The sequence below is a fragment of the Nelumbo lutea genome, chromosome 2, assembly GCF_056320005.1.
Source record: "Nelumbo lutea isolate HS-2025 chromosome 2, American lotus-T2T, whole genome shotgun sequence".
Lineage (NCBI taxonomy): Eukaryota > Viridiplantae > Streptophyta > Magnoliopsida > Proteales > Nelumbonaceae > Nelumbo > Nelumbo lutea.
In genome coordinates this window covers 20,626,185-20,644,017 of record NC_142685.1, presented here as the reverse complement: position 1 = coordinate 20,644,017, position 17,833 = coordinate 20,626,185, and the positions used below count along the sequence as shown (strand labels likewise).

Sequence of the window (17,833 nt, the reverse complement as noted above, 5' to 3'; positions counted from 1 at the left end):
AAACCGACTAATATACATATATTTCTATATATTTTATGTATATTATACATTTTTTATATATTATAAATTAATAAATATGTATTATATAAATATATATTTATGATATATAATATATTATTTATTATTTAAAATATAATATTATATATTATAAATATAAAACAAAAAAAACAAAAGCACGAAAAAAAAAACAGAACTCAATGCCCCATAACCCAAACCAATTTTGAGTTTTCACACGCCACAATTTTTTTTTCTTTAATTGACATAATTAATAGCAGTTTTTTCCCCACTGCCGTCCAAATGTTCATGCCTCTTAACTGTACGAGTAACATAGACATAAAAAGAAACTTCGGTCACAAATTGTTTATCCAATTTTGGTTTGGAATCCAGTACTGCAATTAAAATGATCTCAATATAACACCTTTTTTACCCAAGAAAAAAAAAATTGTATATACTTGTATATATCAAAGTTGTAAGACTCGACCAGACTATACAGTATATAGAAATGCTCAACCGAGTCATGGTTAGTTGGGTCGGGTGATTAGTCCATTGAATTCGTGAATCCTGTCACTATTTACTCATCTCATGTTAATACACGTATTAGTCGGGTCATGGTCATCCTCATCTCATATATGGGGCCCATCCCATGTTAATACACGTACGTGGAATCCTGTCACTATTTACTCACTTTGGTAATTATCCCTGACCGTTGATGTACTCACAGTGACATTTCTTAATAATTTTTTTGTTTGAAATAGTGATATTTATATAGCTGTGTATGATGTAGACATTTCAAGTTTGCTGCATGAGTGAAATTAATGAAACCAAATATTCATTTGGAAGCTTGCTCAGTCCTGAATCGTACACCCTTTTCTCAGGATTCTTTTCATCCAGTGGATACTTTTATGAAGTTATAAGTTAATTCTGAGTTCATGTGGCTGAATTTTCATTACCAGCATTCATCAACGCCTTCTTCTTCTTCTTCTTCTTCTTCTTCTTCTTCCTCTAAAGCCTCTGACGATTTCTTCTATCGATCGTTTGCCTTCTTCTTCAGTAGCCTCTCATGATTTCTTCTGTATTTATAGTTAATGGGTTTGATCAAATCCAACCCCTTATTCCGCCTTTTTGAGTAGCTTCACGAGTGCTTAGCTTGTCGTAATAAGCACAACAAAATGTCTGCAACTTCTTCACTATGCGCTTAAGCATCCCAATGGTTTTGGTTCTATGCAGTATGTACATCTCCCTCATTCCGAGGTGATTAATTTGCAGAGAAAGAAGAAAAAAAAAACTTCTTCTTCTTCCTCCTCCTCCTCCTTTAATTTCTTCAGTAGGGCATACTGTCTCTTAGGTCTCTCACCATCTCTCCGGTCTACAAAGAGAGGCAAAGGAGAAAGTAAATAGTGAACAGAAAGAAGACTTGCACAGCCAAAGATGGTGCAAGTGGTGGTGCTCCATCAATCCTTTCTTCCGCAGTACTTGACGTCGTTCGATCTATATGCATATCAACAGTCCGTCAGGTTTGATACGTCCCCCAGTTTGGTCCTTGAAGTTCATTATTTTGTAATGTTAAATCGTCATTTTTTGCTCAATGATCTCCAATTTTCAGAGCCAGCAGATCTTAACAATGGTACCAATATTAACTGTTTGTTGTTCAGTGCAAAGCACAGTTCGATCGATTTATCTGACACCCTTTTTTTCATGAAAATAGTTAAATTCTATGAAAATATTATTGGGAATAAAAGGAATCAGACCTCCGTGGGAATGAACTTGAATGAACAAGTTCAGCTTCGGATTTGTCTTTGCTAAATCTCCCACTGACCATGACCAACCACTTCCCAGCTCCAGTTTTTCACTTAGACATATATGCATGCCTTTATATAAGTCCTAAACAATTTAAAGTTTGTAATTCATCCTAGAATATTTAATATACAGGGGGGGACCTGCCCATTCAGGAACCTGGACTAAATGCTCTGTTCGATAATGGTTGAAATAGTGGCTGAACTAAATGTCTTGTTCCTTTGTCTTTTAATGGATAAAATAATTAAATAATAAAATATCCAATCCTAATTCAATGTCAGCCATTAATCCTTATTTACTTATTCACTAAAAAGACAAAACATAAGCCATTCGGTTCAGAAAATTCAGCTGATCAAAGACCCTTAGGTCAAGAGTCAAATGATGGGACTGTTGAATCAATATGCTTATTGAGTTGGATTGAGTCAAGTGGTTTAATTTCACTATGTTACGTTCTTCTTTTCATTTAGCATTATAGTACTTCACAAACAAGTGAACTCATAGGAAAACCTACAATAAGAGCATTGAGACTATTGCGGGGTCCGTTGAAGCAATATTGAAGTTCAATGTTGGAGTACTGTTGAAAAGAAGCAATATATATAGCTCAATGTTGGAGTACTATTGATAAGAAGCCAAAGCTTAATGTGATAATCAAGGAAGTACTTAGAGACTTAGGTTAGGTTTGGTTTGAAGGAAAAAAGTACGCAAGGAAAGGAAGGGAAAGTAGGGAAACCTTTACAACGTTTGTGTGTATTTTGCAAACCACATGTGGGATGCTTGCTTTAGTAGCCCGATACGGAAGCTATTCAGGCTTGGTTTCTTTCAGAAAAAAAAAAAAAAAAAAAACAGAAATGGTTACAAGACTTTCTCAAATCTGGAGGAACATGCTTTCAAGTCCTCCTAAGACCAATTTTGAGGTAATGTTATCGGGTCTTAGGTATTGATTCCCCTAAGACCCTCACCTCTCTGCCTCTACTCTCAGTCAAGAAGAAATTGAAAACGATGGTTTTCCAATATTTCAGAACATCAAGCAACCTACAAAAAACTAAAGAAGACTTACCTTTCGTATGTTCTTTGACGGGATTTTTTCAGCAGCTAGGGATGCAACAAAACGAAGTTTAGATGGGTTCTTGAGCTAGGGAGTGTTTCTGGTTGTAGCAACTTCCGCTTGAAAGTGGAGGAGACGAGTTTATAATCTAATATTCAGAGCACCTCCAAATTTTGGGTAAACAAGAGGCAACATATGGTCTGGGAGAAAGCTCTCTTCTCTCTCTTTCCCTCTAGAAGTCTCTCTTGGGTTTCCTTCCTCTCTATTTCTCTTTTTTCCCCCTCATCTCCCCCCCCCCCCCTTGAACTCATATTAGATCAATATTTATAGAGAAAGGAAGGGGGTCAGATCTAAATTCGTTCAGCTACAGTGCCTGGGTTTTAATAGAGGTTTTACACAAAATAGGCAAAGATTATTCAAAGAAAATGATGCCCAAATAAGCTTTCCTGTTTGGTGAAACTCTTTCTTTGATTTGGGGGTGTTTTCATGGGTTTTGTGCATCCAATGGGAGCTTGGGGCGTGTCAGATGTTGTAATCTCGTATTTGGGACTAACAATGGCATAAAATGTAAATTTGATGAACTTTTAAAAGCTATTTTGTTTTTTCTTGGTCTTAAGTAGGGGTCTGTTTGGTGTTTTAAGCTTTTTGGGTCTATTAGGCTCTACTTGATTAGTCCATGTGTTCTAATGGGTCTAGCATCAGCCATCACCCTTTAAGGCTTCAGATTGAGCCAAATGATGTGGCAATTTAATTTGGTGCATCGAAATGGCATTTTTCTACTTTAACGGTCAAACGAATGAATTTAGTCATGAAATTTGGAGTGATGGGTCTTTTGGGTCTCTGAATTCAGTAGTGAGGTTTGATTGGACAAATGAGGTTGGGATGATTGAGATCTATGGATGACAAGTTCGGATCAACGAGATTTGTTGAAATAGAATCTTTATTTGATGAAGTGTTAAACGAGGGAATTTTGAGATGATATTTGGTGGTTTAGAACTTTTGATCATCCCGAATCTAATGGAAGTGATGAATCTTTGATCAGAGGTGTGGATTGATTGTTTAAGTTTAGACCATGGTCTTAGCTTATGGTTTTTCAATCAACGAAAGGGTTTGAAATGGAATCTTACATTTTCAACGATCAAACGGAGGTGTTTGGACATGAGATTTGACATGATAGGGTTTTTTGGGTCTCCAAACACAGTGGTAAGGTCTGATTTGTCATGTGAAGTTGGGATGGTAAATGGTAAACTCTTATTAATGAGATTTGTTAGGCTTGATGGAGGGTTAAATAAGGGAATTTTGAGCTACAATTTGGTAAGTAGGCATGGATTAGGGTGAGGAGTCAATTGGATGGTTCTTATCTAAGAAACCATTCAGGGCCAGCTGAATGGGACATTGATGTTTTTGCGGTTGGTTATAAATTCATGGTGGAATTCGCTAGTTGATTACTTCCTAGTGATCTTGGGGTGATGGATATGTTATATTTGATTTTGGGGAGTTGGAGTTTGAATATCGCATGGATCGGGGCCGTTAAAAAGGAAGTTGGCATCATGAACAGCGAATCTTTACAATTTAATCATGAAAAGTGATGTATAACTAAGTTGTAGTTTTCCAAATCTAGGGATGATGTCTGATCAAGGATCTTATTTGTCCTGTGGATTGCATAAAAAAGGGGTACTTTGGGTTTTAGAGAGTGTTAAGTCAATCTGGTTTTGTTTCTAAGTTTTCAGGGTCTAAGAGGGGATACAAAGAGGTAGGGTGAAGGGACCGAGCAAAAATTGGGTGCTAACAACACATGCCAAGGAACTGAGTCATCAGCTAAGGAGACTATGTTGGAAAAGGCCTGGGGGGCAACTATCAAAGAAGCAGGTTGAAGCCGAAGATGGTAGAGTCCTCTGTGGAGCTCACCTATGCCAATTACTATCTTGGAGTGAGGATCTTGGAGGACACAGAATGTGGAAAAAAAATATAACAACACAATTAAGTTGGCGAGTAATTTGACTAACTGAAAGCAAATTGCATTCGGATGATGGAATGTAAAGAGCATGGTCAAGTATATGGTTGCAATAGTTACAGTCCCGCAATGAATTTCTTGGGATATACCACCATTAGGTAAATGAATGGGTTTTGTTGTAGCCAATTGTTGTTGTTTAGAAAAGAGGGAAGTGGAAGAAATCATATGATCAGTGCCACCACTCTCAATGATTCATTCAATGGGAGTGGTATGCTTACCAAAGGATGTGGCGGCAATGGATTATGTAGTGTCCTTGTTCAGCAATAACAAAAGGTGAGAATATGCATATTGAGACCAATAATTGGTGATGGTGCATCGACTGTGGAATGAGTCTGATTAGAGGCAACATAGGAAGCGGGCCACTCAACGCGTAGCATCGATCACGAGTGTGACCAGATTTCTTGTAGTAGTCATACTTATATCGTGGGTGAGATCTAGAATTATTTGGTGCTCATGCAAGTTTTAGAAGATTTGTCGAATCTTGCATTGAAAGCTGCTGCTTCAGGCTATAGTAGTTGAACAGAGACAATCCGTTGATGACACTCTTCTTGCATAAGCAACAAATATGGTTTATTGATTGTCGACAAAGGATCTGAACTGAGGATATTTGATCGTATGATGTTATACGAGTCATTTAATCCCATTAGAAATTGATGGAGCTTCTCATTCTCTCTTTCAGCCATAAAAGCCTTTGCTGCTCCACAGGTACATTTGGGATGGGTGACCAGCGCCCCAACCTCGTCCCACAATGTCTTGAGTTTGGTGAAGTATGCAGCGATGCTTAGATTGCCTTGTTGCAAGAGGGCCAAATCTCGCTTCAACCGATGAATATGGGGTGTATTACCCTGTGAGAATCTTTTTTCCATTTCTTTCCATATTTCATCAGTTGCACAGTCAATGAATGCCAACATTGTCGTATAATTCCTTTGACAGGACATTGAAAGGGCATTGAATATCCAAGCAACCACCATTGAGTTGCACTTTATCCAGGCACTTTCCTCTAGTACCGATTCAGGTGGCTTTGATAACGATCCATCCACAAATACAAATTTGTTTTGGGCATAGAGAGAATTTTTCATTGCCCAATGCCACATAGGGAAGTTGTTTCCAATGAGAGGTGTAGAAACGAGCATGGCTTCTAGGCTATCAAATGAAGGAAGAAAGAATGGCGAGTTGCTTCTGGAATCCAATGACATGGTGGTGATTCTTCTTCGCAGCGGCGGATCACCGCTCTAGTACCATGAAAGCCAAAACAGAGCTCTTGGAATGAAATGGAAAGTTGTATATTGTTAGGATTACAATTAGTAATTGAATTAGGAGTCTCTGTTGTAATTGAATTAGGAGTCTCCGATACATCTTATCCTTGTACATCTTCTCATCCTTGTAAATGTAGGATCTCGACTGCATATATTTCGACATTCTGAGTAAATAAAATAAAGAAAGGAGAAACCAGAAAAGCTTTGGTTTTACATGGTCTCAGAGCCAAACCCAGAAGAAGTAGAAGTTGAACTCGGGTTCAACGATGCGAGCGCAGGAGTGGCAGCGAAGAACATCAAGGAGCGATGGGGGAGAATCCGAGCCGGGAAGCGGAGGGAGAGAAGGATTGAGGGAACATGAGCGAACAGTTGTTGCAGTACACTGTTGGCTTTTTACCAGGCCACTGCCACACAGGAACGAAGAACATCTTGAGGACCTTCTCATATTCTACTAAATCCACTACCGAACCGCAGTTGATACAGAGCCCCGCTCCGGCCTTGAGCACCTTGCTCACTTGTTGCTCTATGCCTCCGATGAAGAAGAAAAACATCTCCCCTATTTTTTGTTCTCCTTCTAAAAATTGATTGATCGCTTCTCTCTTATGCTACTAGTTTACCTCTTCTTTGGTCTTTGATTTATTTCTTCTCGATTAGAAAATTGGAATGAATCAATTACTTGGAGTTTCTCGAGTTTTCTGATTCTCTACACTGCATCTCAGACATCGGGGCATTTCTTACACACTCGCACACCAAGAAACGAGCTCAATAAAGATATCGTTTAGGGCAATTCCAGCCTTGGCATCAAAGATGCTTGACCTGCTGTCACCCGCAAAGTCAGTGGAAACAGGTAAGTTTGGATTTTCGCCTCACCAAGTAAGAGTAGAGAACTCAGGGGTTCATTCTCTTTAACAGGTTCCAGCGAGTCGAAATTCTACAGTAGGCTTTAAGGAGATCTAGAGATCAATTCTCTGTCTTTTGTGGTGATTCTGCTGCCGATTGTGGGTTTTTAGACACAATAGTCGGCATGACTGAAAACAAAGAAAAAGGAGCATGGGCAAAAGGTCGTGACGGTCAAGTCAAGGCCAACACAGCCAAAGTCTCTACGCAAGGTAATGTGTCTCAAGGAGAATCAATTGATCCAACCAATACTGGATTAAATGGACTGAGTAGTAGCAGTGGAACATGTTGCTCAACCTTTTGAACGCATAGAAAGAAGGGAGTCAACGACTAAGTGGTAAGTAAAAACGATCAGAATGGATAATAGACACAGGGGCCTCTCATCATATGACAGGAAGCCTCCAATCGATGAGAGACATAAAGAATGTCACTCCGTGCTCTGTCGGTCTACCAGATGGGAAAACGACAATAGCAGAGAAAGAAGGCACAGTTGCACTGGACGATCATCTGAAATTGACTAGTGTTTTATATGTGCCTAGTTTGAATTGCAACTTACTTTCTGTATCGTAATTGATTGAGGAATCAAATAGTATTGTCCAGTTAACTAATAATAAATTTTGTGTGATATAGGACCACACTACGAAGATGTTGATTGGAGCAGGTGAGCAGCAAGAGGGACTATTATTTCCAAAGCATTGCATCAACAAAAGCAATGAAGACTACAGAGAGCAGGACATGTGATATTTGGCATCAAAGGTTAGGGCATCCTTCTTATAGAATTGTTAAGTTGCTGCCTTTTATTAGTACTAAGAATAATAATGATGACAGTATTAAGGGTTGTGATGCTTGCTTCCGAGCTAAACAATGTCAAGAAAAGTTTGTTTCTAGTAATAATAAAGCATCCGATATTTTTAAGTTAATTCATTGTGATTTGTGGGGTCCTTATAGAACTGCAGCTTCTTGTGGTGCTCATTATTTCTTAACCATAGTAGACGATTTTTCTAGAGGCATTTGGATTTATCTTCTGGTTGATAAGATGGAAGTGGGACGAGTTCTTCAAAATTTTTTTGCTATGGTTCAAAGGCAATTTAACAAACCTGTAAAGGTGATCTGTACTGATAATGGGACTGAGTTTGTATGCTTGGCTAGTTATTTTGCTGAAAGTGGTATTATTCATCAAACCACTTGTGTCGGGACCTCTCAACAAAACGGGAGGGTTGAATGCAAGCACCGCCACATACTCAATGTTGCCCGAGCTTTGCGCTTTCAAGCCAGCTTGCCTATTGATTTTTGGGGGGAATGCATCATGACCGCATGTTATTTGATCAATCGGACACCGTCCATTCTGTTAAAGGGAAGGACTCCCTATGAAATGTTATTTGGGCGACCTCCTTCTTATGATAATGTTCGAGTCTTTGGTTGCTTAGCATATGCGCACAATCATGGTCATGGAGGGGATAAATTTGTCAGTCGAAGCAGACGGTGTGTTTTTGTCGGGTATCCTTTTGGGAAGAAAAGATGGAGCTTGTATGATTTAGAGTCCGACATGTTCTTTGCTTCCAGAGATGTTACTTTCTTTGAGCATGAATTCTTGTATGCACACAAAGAGGATGCACAGCCGAACAAAGCACAAGACTGTGGAATAAGTGGGACAGATGAGGTGTTGGTACCATCCACTTATACACCTAGACTAGCAAATGGCGAGATGGAGACTATCCAGCGAGGTGAACTCACAGAAGAAGGAATCGGTGTAGAAGAAGAAACCCACGTAGACCCAAATGCCAATACTAGTAAACCCATGCATTCTTCTGACGTCACCACAGAAAATGCAAGCGAAGACAGTCCTGACGTCATGGGGATGACAATATTGAGCAACAGCAGCACTCTGATTCTCATTTGGGGCATGGGCATCAACAGAAACAACATTCCACAAGGTTAAGAGACTATGTGCTTCACACCACATAGTGCTTGAGTCCTCTCCGTGTCCCTTTGCAAACTCACTCGGTCAATCACGTCCTGCAGGTAGTCCTTATCCCATAGATAACTATGTGAATTGTAACAATTTTTCTTGTCGACATCGTGCTTTCTTAGCAGCTATTACTGCAGGAGTTGAACCTACTGCTTTTGCTGAGGCTGTAAAGGATGAAAAATGGAGGGATGCAATGTAGAAAGAAATACAAGCGCTTGAGAATAATCAGACATGGACCGTAGAGCCTTTGCCATCTAAAAAATGAGCCATAGGATGCAAATGGGTATATCGAATCAAGTACAACGTTGATGGGACAGTGGAAAGATACAAAGCTCGTCTCGTGATCTTTGGGAACAAGCAGGTTGAGGGAATTGATTATAATGAAACTTTTGCCCCAGTTGCAAAAATGGTTACTGTCCGTACCTTTCTTGCAGTCGCAGCAACTAGAAATTGGGAGCTTCATCAAATGGACGTACATAATGCATTCTTGCACGGTGACCTTCATGAGGAAGTCTACATGTGAATGCCTCCTGGTTTTCAGTCAGATAAACCAGGTATGGTGTGTCGGTTGCGAAAATCTCTGTATGGCTTGAAACAAGCGCCGAGATGTTGGTTTGCTAAATTAACCGCAACCTTGAAGACATATGGGTTTCAGCAATCAGGTTCAAATTACTCCCTATTCACCTTTCGTTGAGACAAGGTACATATGTTTGTGCTCGTGTATGTGGACAACATTATTGTGTTAGGTAATGATCATATGGCAATTCAAGTCTTCAAAAAATATTTGAGTGATTGTTTCCATATGAAAGACTTGGGACAATTGAAATATTTTTTGGGCATTGAAGTTGCCCGAAACTCAACAGGAATTTTTCTATCTCAATGAAAGTATGCTCTGGATATTATCACTGAAGTTGGATTACTTGGTACAAAACCTGCTCCTTTTCCTCTGGAGCAGAATCACAATCTCGCCTTGACAGATGGGCCCCTCTTATCTAATCCTGAGCGATACAGACGCTTGGTGGGGAGGCTTATTTATCTCTCAGCAACGCGTCCAGAGTTGTCTTATTGTGTGCATGTTCTGTCCCAATTCATGCAGCAGCTGCAAGAAAGACATTGGGAGGCTGCATTGCGAGTGGTGCGCTACTTGAAAGGAAATCCTGGTCAAGGAATTCTCTTGCGTTAAGATTGTGACTTGCAGTTATATGCATGGTGTGATTCTGACTGGGCGAATTGTCCTTTGTCCCAACGTTCTCTGTCTGGGTGGTTTGTTATGCTTGGGAAATCGCCGATTTCCTGGAAAACTAAGAAACAACACACTGTGGCTCGTTCTTCAGCGAAAGCAGAGTATCGGTCTATGGCCATTGCCACATGTGAATTAAAATGGCTGAAGGGATTGTTATTGGATTTTGGAGTTACGCATTCAAACCCAATGCGTTTATATTGTGATAGTCAGGCAACCTTGCATATTGCAGCAAACCCAGTGTTTCATGAGCGTACAAAACATATTGAAGTTGATTGCCATTTTGTACGGGATGAGATTCAAAATTGTTGCATACGTCCTACTTATGTGTTGACTACCGTTCAGCTGGCTGACATTTTTACAAAGGCATTGGGTCGCAAAGAATTTGAGTACTTTCTCCGCAAGTTGGACATTCACAATCTGCATGCTCCAACTTGAGGGGGTGTTAGGATTACAATTAGTAATTGAATTAGGGGTCTCTGTTGTAATTGAATCAAGAGTCTCCGATACATCTTATCATTGTAGATCTTCTTATCCTTGTAAACGTAGGATCTCGACTGTATATATTTCCGCATTCTGAGAAACCAGTAAAGCTCCGGTTTTACATATATCATTACCTTTAGATGATCGAAAATTCACAGGGTAACCGATTTTCCACACGTGGCCTAATGGCTAGTTGTGGCCAACTGTTGCTTGTTGAATCTTGTTCTTCAAGCAGCCGTCATATACATTTACACTCTTCCAAATTTGTTTTTGTATAATGGGTTTCTAAGAAACATAAGAAAAAATTGTTCTTGGTGTGATTTGTCTCGAGCATCGAACCCTGCAACAACCCCTGCCATAATCCCGGAACCTTGAAACCCCTCCTTCCCTACCCATTATCAAAGCGGATGACTCCCATCCAGCACGTCAAACAATAACCTGTAATGTTGAAAAGCATAATAGGAGAAAGCCCAGCTTCCTGTGATGATTCTGACTTGCATGGTGCTTTTGAAGTCACCGCCACTGGTTCAGTGGTGACAGGGGACGAAAACTATAGAATGAGAGAGAGAGACCAGTAGGTAGGCCCTGCCATTGGCTTTTGCATATGAGAGATTGGTGTAGTTGGTAGATGGAGACGACAGACATGGAGTTGGAAACGTAAACAGGGACAAAGATGGAAATGGAGACGGAGCAAGATATGTTTATTATCTTTGTGAAATTTAGATTTTATTTTGTAAATTTGAATAAAAAAGAAGGGTAAATTTGATAATTTATTTTTTTCTATTACAATTGTCAGAAACGATAAGAATGGTGCAAGATAATTGTTAAATAATGAAGATATAATCCATCAATTAATTAAACAGTAAGGATAATTCAAAAAATTTGCCCCCATGATGAAATAATTCAATAAGGATAATTTAAAAAATTTGCCCCATGATGAAACAACTCTTCTAGCAGCTAGCTTTATAGGTCGACATGCTTGTTAAAAATATATATGCAAAGGGTGTACCTTTAGGGGAATTCGTAAATTGACCAAGAAATCTTCAATCTGACAAATTAGTTTAGAACTCAAAAAGGGTCTCAGCTGGATTTAAAAAAAAGAAAATAAAAATAAAAAAAATCAGTCCAGATGCCATGCTGTGCAAAATAAAAGCAACTTTTCTAGGAGTTTGAAACTCATTCAACCCTCAGTCATTGGTCTATCCTGTAACTACGTACTTGAACTTGGAGCTTGATGTTAGGCTTGCATAATTGACAATACACGTCTATTGTTATTATACTATTTTATATATCCTATTGTAATCAAACTGAACCATGCATTTACTCCCTGTATTTAATTTATAGGTAACTCTTACACAAGACCAATCCACACGCATGGCAGAAGTATAGAAGATAAATCAATTCAAAATTACATATAATAATAAATTTTCAAAAAAAGTGTTAATTCAACTATGGCCTTCTAAGTATAGACAATCGTACATTTGCAAGTGGGTTGCATTTGTAAATAGTAAGTAACAGAAAAAACCGGCCAGTTTTTTAAAAATTGAAACTGAAATACTATTAGAATCACTCTTTTCTTTTTTGCTGTTAAAAAATATATTTTTTGATCTCAAATTTTAATTTTTAATATAAAAAAGTGAAACTAAAATAAAAATATTATATATATATATATATATGTATATATATATATATATATATATATATATATATATATATATATATATATATTGTGTGTGTGTGTTTGTGTGTGTGTGAAAGAGAGAGAGAGAGAGTCTTGGTGCAACAGTTATATTGCTCTATTGCCACCTGGGTGAACAGGCTTCAAATCGGATGTAGTAGGGACATTAGGTTAACATAATGAGTGAGCACGTATTAGTTATGTGATACATGTCCCAGTTAATGTGATTTTCATCCAAACATTTGTGTTCCATTAGACAGAAATTATTCATTATTTTATTATTTTTGTCAAAATAATTAAAAATAAAAACAATGAAAAAAAAAACCTAATTAAATATGTTCGAAGTTTTCCTTTTTCCTTTTTTTTTTTTAATTATTTTAACAAAGATAATAAAATGATGGATAATTTCTAACAAAACAAAAACATTTGGATTAAAGCCACATTAATCCCACAGCTATGCTCACTCATTGTACTTGCCTAACTGTGCCTACTACATCTAGGCCCGACCTCCTGAGGCATTATATATATTGGACAAAACATCTCCTTGAGAAGTCCATTTCATGGCAGATAGAGATAGGACCAATCATCGTTGATTGCAGACATTTTTTTGGCGAACAAATAATATTTTTCAGATTGTTTGCCTTAATTAGACCGCTGTATAAGGTGGTTCATGCATTAATGGCCCCAATTGGGTTTTCTTTACTTCCGCCTTCCGGAGTTCATTCGAAATCTGACTGAAGAGGAAATCTGTAATATTTGATGAGTTATCCCATTAAACAGGGATCGATTATATTTTTTGTTTCATTTTGGTTTGATATACAAAATAAGAAAGAAATAGAAAGTTGAGTTATCCCAACTTTCTATTTCTTGTTTCACAAAAATGCATGTTAGGATGTGTTTGGTAATTTGAAAGAAAATGAGATTAATATTATGATGATAATCAGACTTGGGTTGCCCATGATTCTTCTTCTGCTGCTGCTGTTTTTAGATGGTTCAATTCCTATAACCAATACACCCAGTCCTATATAATATATATATTGAACATGGGACATTGATGCCGGCGCCATAGCAATTAATATGCCATGCATCTATATTTTCACAATTACCCAATTGAAAACAGTCTCCATTAATTAGCTACCGAGCTTGGTCTGCTCTTAGCTTATTGGTATTTGATAAGATATAGCCTCCGGATTATGATAGCAGTGGAGAATTGGAAATATTACCCAGTGCAATATTTAGCCACTTGTTTGGACGTTGCTACAGCAATGGCAAATTGGAAAACAATCTGCATTAATTTTAGGAAAATTAGTAAATTAGTAATGCATTAATTAGTCGATAAGTTCTTTTTTTTTTTTTTTTGGTTATTAGGAAAGAAAAGAGAAGAAACAAGTACAGGATTTAGTGAAGTTCATGCAGCCACAGCTAGCCCAGATGTTCAAATTCAATGGGATTATATTAGCACTTAGCAGTAATAGAAATCCTTCCAGCAAATAAACTTTCTGGGTTCATAAAAGAAAGAAAGAAAGAAATGTTCTCCTTTAATTCTTAATTACATCTGATATATATCAAAATAAACCAAGTAAATTAATTAAGTAAAGGTTATATATCCCTATAGATATATTTGCTAAAGGCTATGATCGATGCAATGGTTACTCATCGGTGATTTCTTATTACATCGATCTTAGCAAGAAAAACAGAATTATATATCAATAATTAAGTTGGTCTAATTAAAATCATGCATCACGAAAACGTCTCATCGACAAGATCCTGAGGAGCTCACTTGGTTGACAAGGTACAGTGAGAACACCCTGCTGATCAAACCCAAAATCCCGTTCGGCTTCTTCAAGCAGCTTCACAAACTCAGGATTAGCAAGAAAACTCAATGCAACAAAGAACTTCCTTGGCTCCCCTTCGCCCGTTGTGAGCACTGCAAAATGACCCTCCTTCACATCTCCAATCCTGCTGTCTCCTCTTGATAGCAGGGATGAGAGGACACCTCTCTGCAGCTTCCTTACTGCGTGCTTCAGCCTAAGAATGCTGGTTTTGATCTCTCTAGCCCTCATTCTATTCCTTAGTACTGCGTGCTTCAGCCTAAGCAGATAAGAATTAATAATATGCTAGTTAGCTCAATATTCAATATTGGGCCTGTGTACCATGCATGAAGAAAACAATTATGAAGGACTACTACTTAAATAGATGCACGGAGAGGAAGAAGAGTTGATCAGCTAGCTAATGCAAGTGGTGACTGGTGATAGTCCTTCTCCTGTGAGGCTGTGACTGACCCCTCCCCCCCCCCTTCTACTTACGTACTATGCGTTGCCAGTTTGTCATAACGTGATATGTCCCTTTTCACTTTTCAGAGAGCCAACTCCCATTCTAGCTACATCCCAGCTCCCTCTATATTAACAAGCATGCATGAACAGAAATATATAAGAATTCAAATGGATGAAATTTTGATACTTGCAGTAAATTAATTTCCTATATCTGCGCCTTATTTAATTGTTTTGAATAACTGCATCTATGTCTGATCACTCACAAAACAAGAAATAAATAATGAAATTGGAAATTTTAATTTTCTGAATAATCAAGGCTAGCAGAGATAAGCAGTACTGCAAGAGATCAATGTATATAGTTTGAATTAAACCGGTGGGATTGAAAATTATTAGAATTAATTGAGTAAAAATAAAAACATAAAATGGTTGTTAATTTTGATCTGGTTTAGTACTGATTTGTCAAGCAATATGGACCAGAAATGCTGTTGTTTCTTTTTCTCAGGAAAAAAAATAATAGTAATAATAATAAAGAATAATCTCTGAGTGTAACTCAAAAAAGCCTTATCCCAACTATCTGGGGTATAGAGGGTTCACGTACGAATCCTCAAATGATCTCTAGCTTGGTACTACGACGACCCATTTTCTTTTTCTGAAACCAACTTGTTCTTAAATTAATAAATTGTCTGTTAATTAATTGTTGCAGTAGACAATTAATAACTGAGGTAATACATTAATCAGAAAGATAGGTCAAAATTGAAAACACCGTCCCTGGTTTTTGTAATGAGCTCACAGAAAACCAAGGATGGTAATGTTTTCCTTAGGAGTTGGAAAAGGACCACTGATGGCGGGGGGGTCTCAGTGTTGGGTAAAGGAAATTTCATATATATACCCTCTGGTCAATGGGATAAGAAGCTGAAGATATCTATCTATAATTCTATATAAATGAACCCTTGGACTTGGAGAGGTGCATGCATTCGACGTCAAATCCTTTTTAGGTATAGCTGTGGTCATACGGATACCAGCAATATTCAAACAAGGATACGGATTTGATCCATAGTTTCACATCTTCGCCTTCTCTTTAATTTGGTAGACATTGATTTCTTTGCTGTATAATTAAGCAATATGGTGAGCCCAATTCCATGCTTTTGCTGGAAGATTTTGGGAAGATTTTGGTATTAATAATTTATATATATATATATATCTTAAAAGATGGGAAGATTTTGGTATTAATAATTTATGGAGACATACATCTGTAGTTTGAAAGACTTTTGTGATGCTCTATGAATGAAGGACAGACATCCCTACGGTTGGAGATTGGGAGATATGTTGGTTGGTTCTAATTTCTAACACAAATCCACGTAAGATGCGTTAGTTCTTAATTCATCTCAAAATTGGCTTTTTGTCCATGAGATGTCATTTAGAAAACAATATATATAATACCCTTTTGGGGTTCATTGACCGATTAGATGGTTTGATGCAACTAAGACATATATAGAGTGTTGGTGAGTAGTATTGGTCTGTATCAGCCTCTATCTATGGGCTAGCTTGTGGCTATACTCAAACCAGATTTCCCCCACTGTCTTGCTTTATTGATGCATCATGCATCATTTAACGAGTTTATTTTATTTGTTTGTACCAAAAAAAAAAACACTGGATTTTGTGTAAATTATCCTTATCCTTATAAATAAAGCATGCAGCTGCAACTTGTTACAATTTGACAGGGAAGGAGCAGGAGGCTAGGGGTCCATTCCACCACCCCCACCTAATAATACGTTTGGTTTGCGAGAAAGTGATGAGAAGGGAAGCATCTTGACCGAATATTGTTTGTTTTGAAAGAAACGTTAAGATTGGAAACAAAAGAAGTGGGATAAGCTAGGATCCCAAAAGTGAATATACGGGGTCACACCAAAATAGTGAGACCCCGCCGAGAAAAGAAAACCGAGTGTAAGAGCATAGTGTCTGTAAGACAGGATATACTTTGGATTAGCCACTTCAATTGTTCAGTTTTCCCAATAGCCCACTAGACAGTAGACACTTCACCTTGCAATGCCAATCCTTGGATCTTCAATGAATTAATTTGGACCCGGGAGGAAGAGAAATGGGAGAAAGAGAGAAAATACAGTACCTGCAACTTCTTCTTCTTCTTCATCCTTCTCTGAGCTACCTTCTTGTTGCCACCGATTAAGAGTGTCAATGTGCAAGGATATCGACAAATGGGTTGCTTAAAGATTTGCCTACTGACCCTCCACTCTGAGCAAAATTATAAAGAGACTGTCCCAAGTGACTCGCAGTTATTGTATCGTATTATGTTTTACCTGTTTCTCTATGAATTAACTCCCAAGCTCATTACTCAAATTCACCATTAATTCACAGATATTTGTCGCAAGTTATCACACAAAACTGCAACTTATTGCGTATATATAACAAGTTAAGAGAGCAATCCTCATACAGCATGAGGAGAGTCATAATCATAGTCTCATACAAAGCAAGTAAAACTTAGCTTTTGTATGCTCTGATTAAGAAATGGTTGCATTTATGCAAAGTGATCATCCAAGGAATTTGCTTTCATTGGTTACAACCCTGACCCTACCTGTTTTATCTTTCCCTGAATTAAAACAAAGAGCGTAGGAGTCTTTTTGTCTAGAAGTTGGGAGCAAATGACTGACAAAAAATTAAAAAGTAGAGGACCCATGAGATTAATGGCACAGGTGCCATTTTTCAGTTTGATGATGTAACATGTCTGTACAATCGTACAGTACTATTTAGTATTTACAGTTTTACTTCACGTAACCTCAGTCGTATCGGTTCGGTGGTGCAACTCATTATTCATTACAGTGCCAACCTGTCAACTCACTCACTAGTCACTAATATAAATCAGAATTCTCGAACCGCGGTTGACCCAGATGATGGGACCATTTGGCTTGCAACTGATTCTATTTCACTCTTAACCCAGTCATTCAACCCAGTGAATGAGTTTTGATCATTTTTTATTTTTTTTATTTTTATTTTTTAAATTAAAATGGGCCATTCATTCAAACCGGACGGTTGAAACATCATTTCCAGTTGGTTTTTAAAACCTTGATATAAATTAAAAATATTTTTTATGAAAAACAGAGGTGGAAACGGAACCTTTTTTTGGGGGGGTCATCCATTGATGAAAAACAGAGGTGATGCGGCTTTGGCC

At 37.8% G+C, this 17,833-nt stretch overlaps 1 protein-coding gene and 1 long non-coding RNA gene across 2 annotated transcripts; one reads left to right on the top strand and one right to left on the bottom strand.

The window, feature by feature from the left end:
• Positions 1 to 864: 864 nt before the first annotated feature.
• Positions 865 to 12,139, top strand: LOC148869041 (uncharacterized). Its single transcript, XR_016107068.1, has 3 exons — positions 865 to 1,514; positions 7,637 to 9,028; positions 9,113 to 12,139. It is a non-coding gene; the product is annotated as an uncharacterized LOC148869041 (long non-coding RNA).
• Positions 12,140 to 14,109: 1,970 nt separating this feature from the next.
• LOC148869040 (auxin-responsive protein SAUR23-like) lies at positions 14,110 to 14,439 on the bottom strand. The gene has a single exon (XM_088969891.1). The coding sequence runs from the start codon at positions 14,437 to 14,439 to the stop codon at positions 14,110 to 14,112; it is 330 nt and encodes a 109-aa protein (XP_088826017.1).
• Between the last annotated feature and the right edge of the window lie 3,394 nt (positions 14,440 to 17,833).

What these genes read in the sequence shown, in the direction of transcription:
- LOC148869040 (XM_088969891.1), bottom strand. Translation starts at nt 14,439, where the DNA reads ATGAGGGCTAGAGAGATCAAAACCAGCATTCTTAGGCTGAAGCACGCA.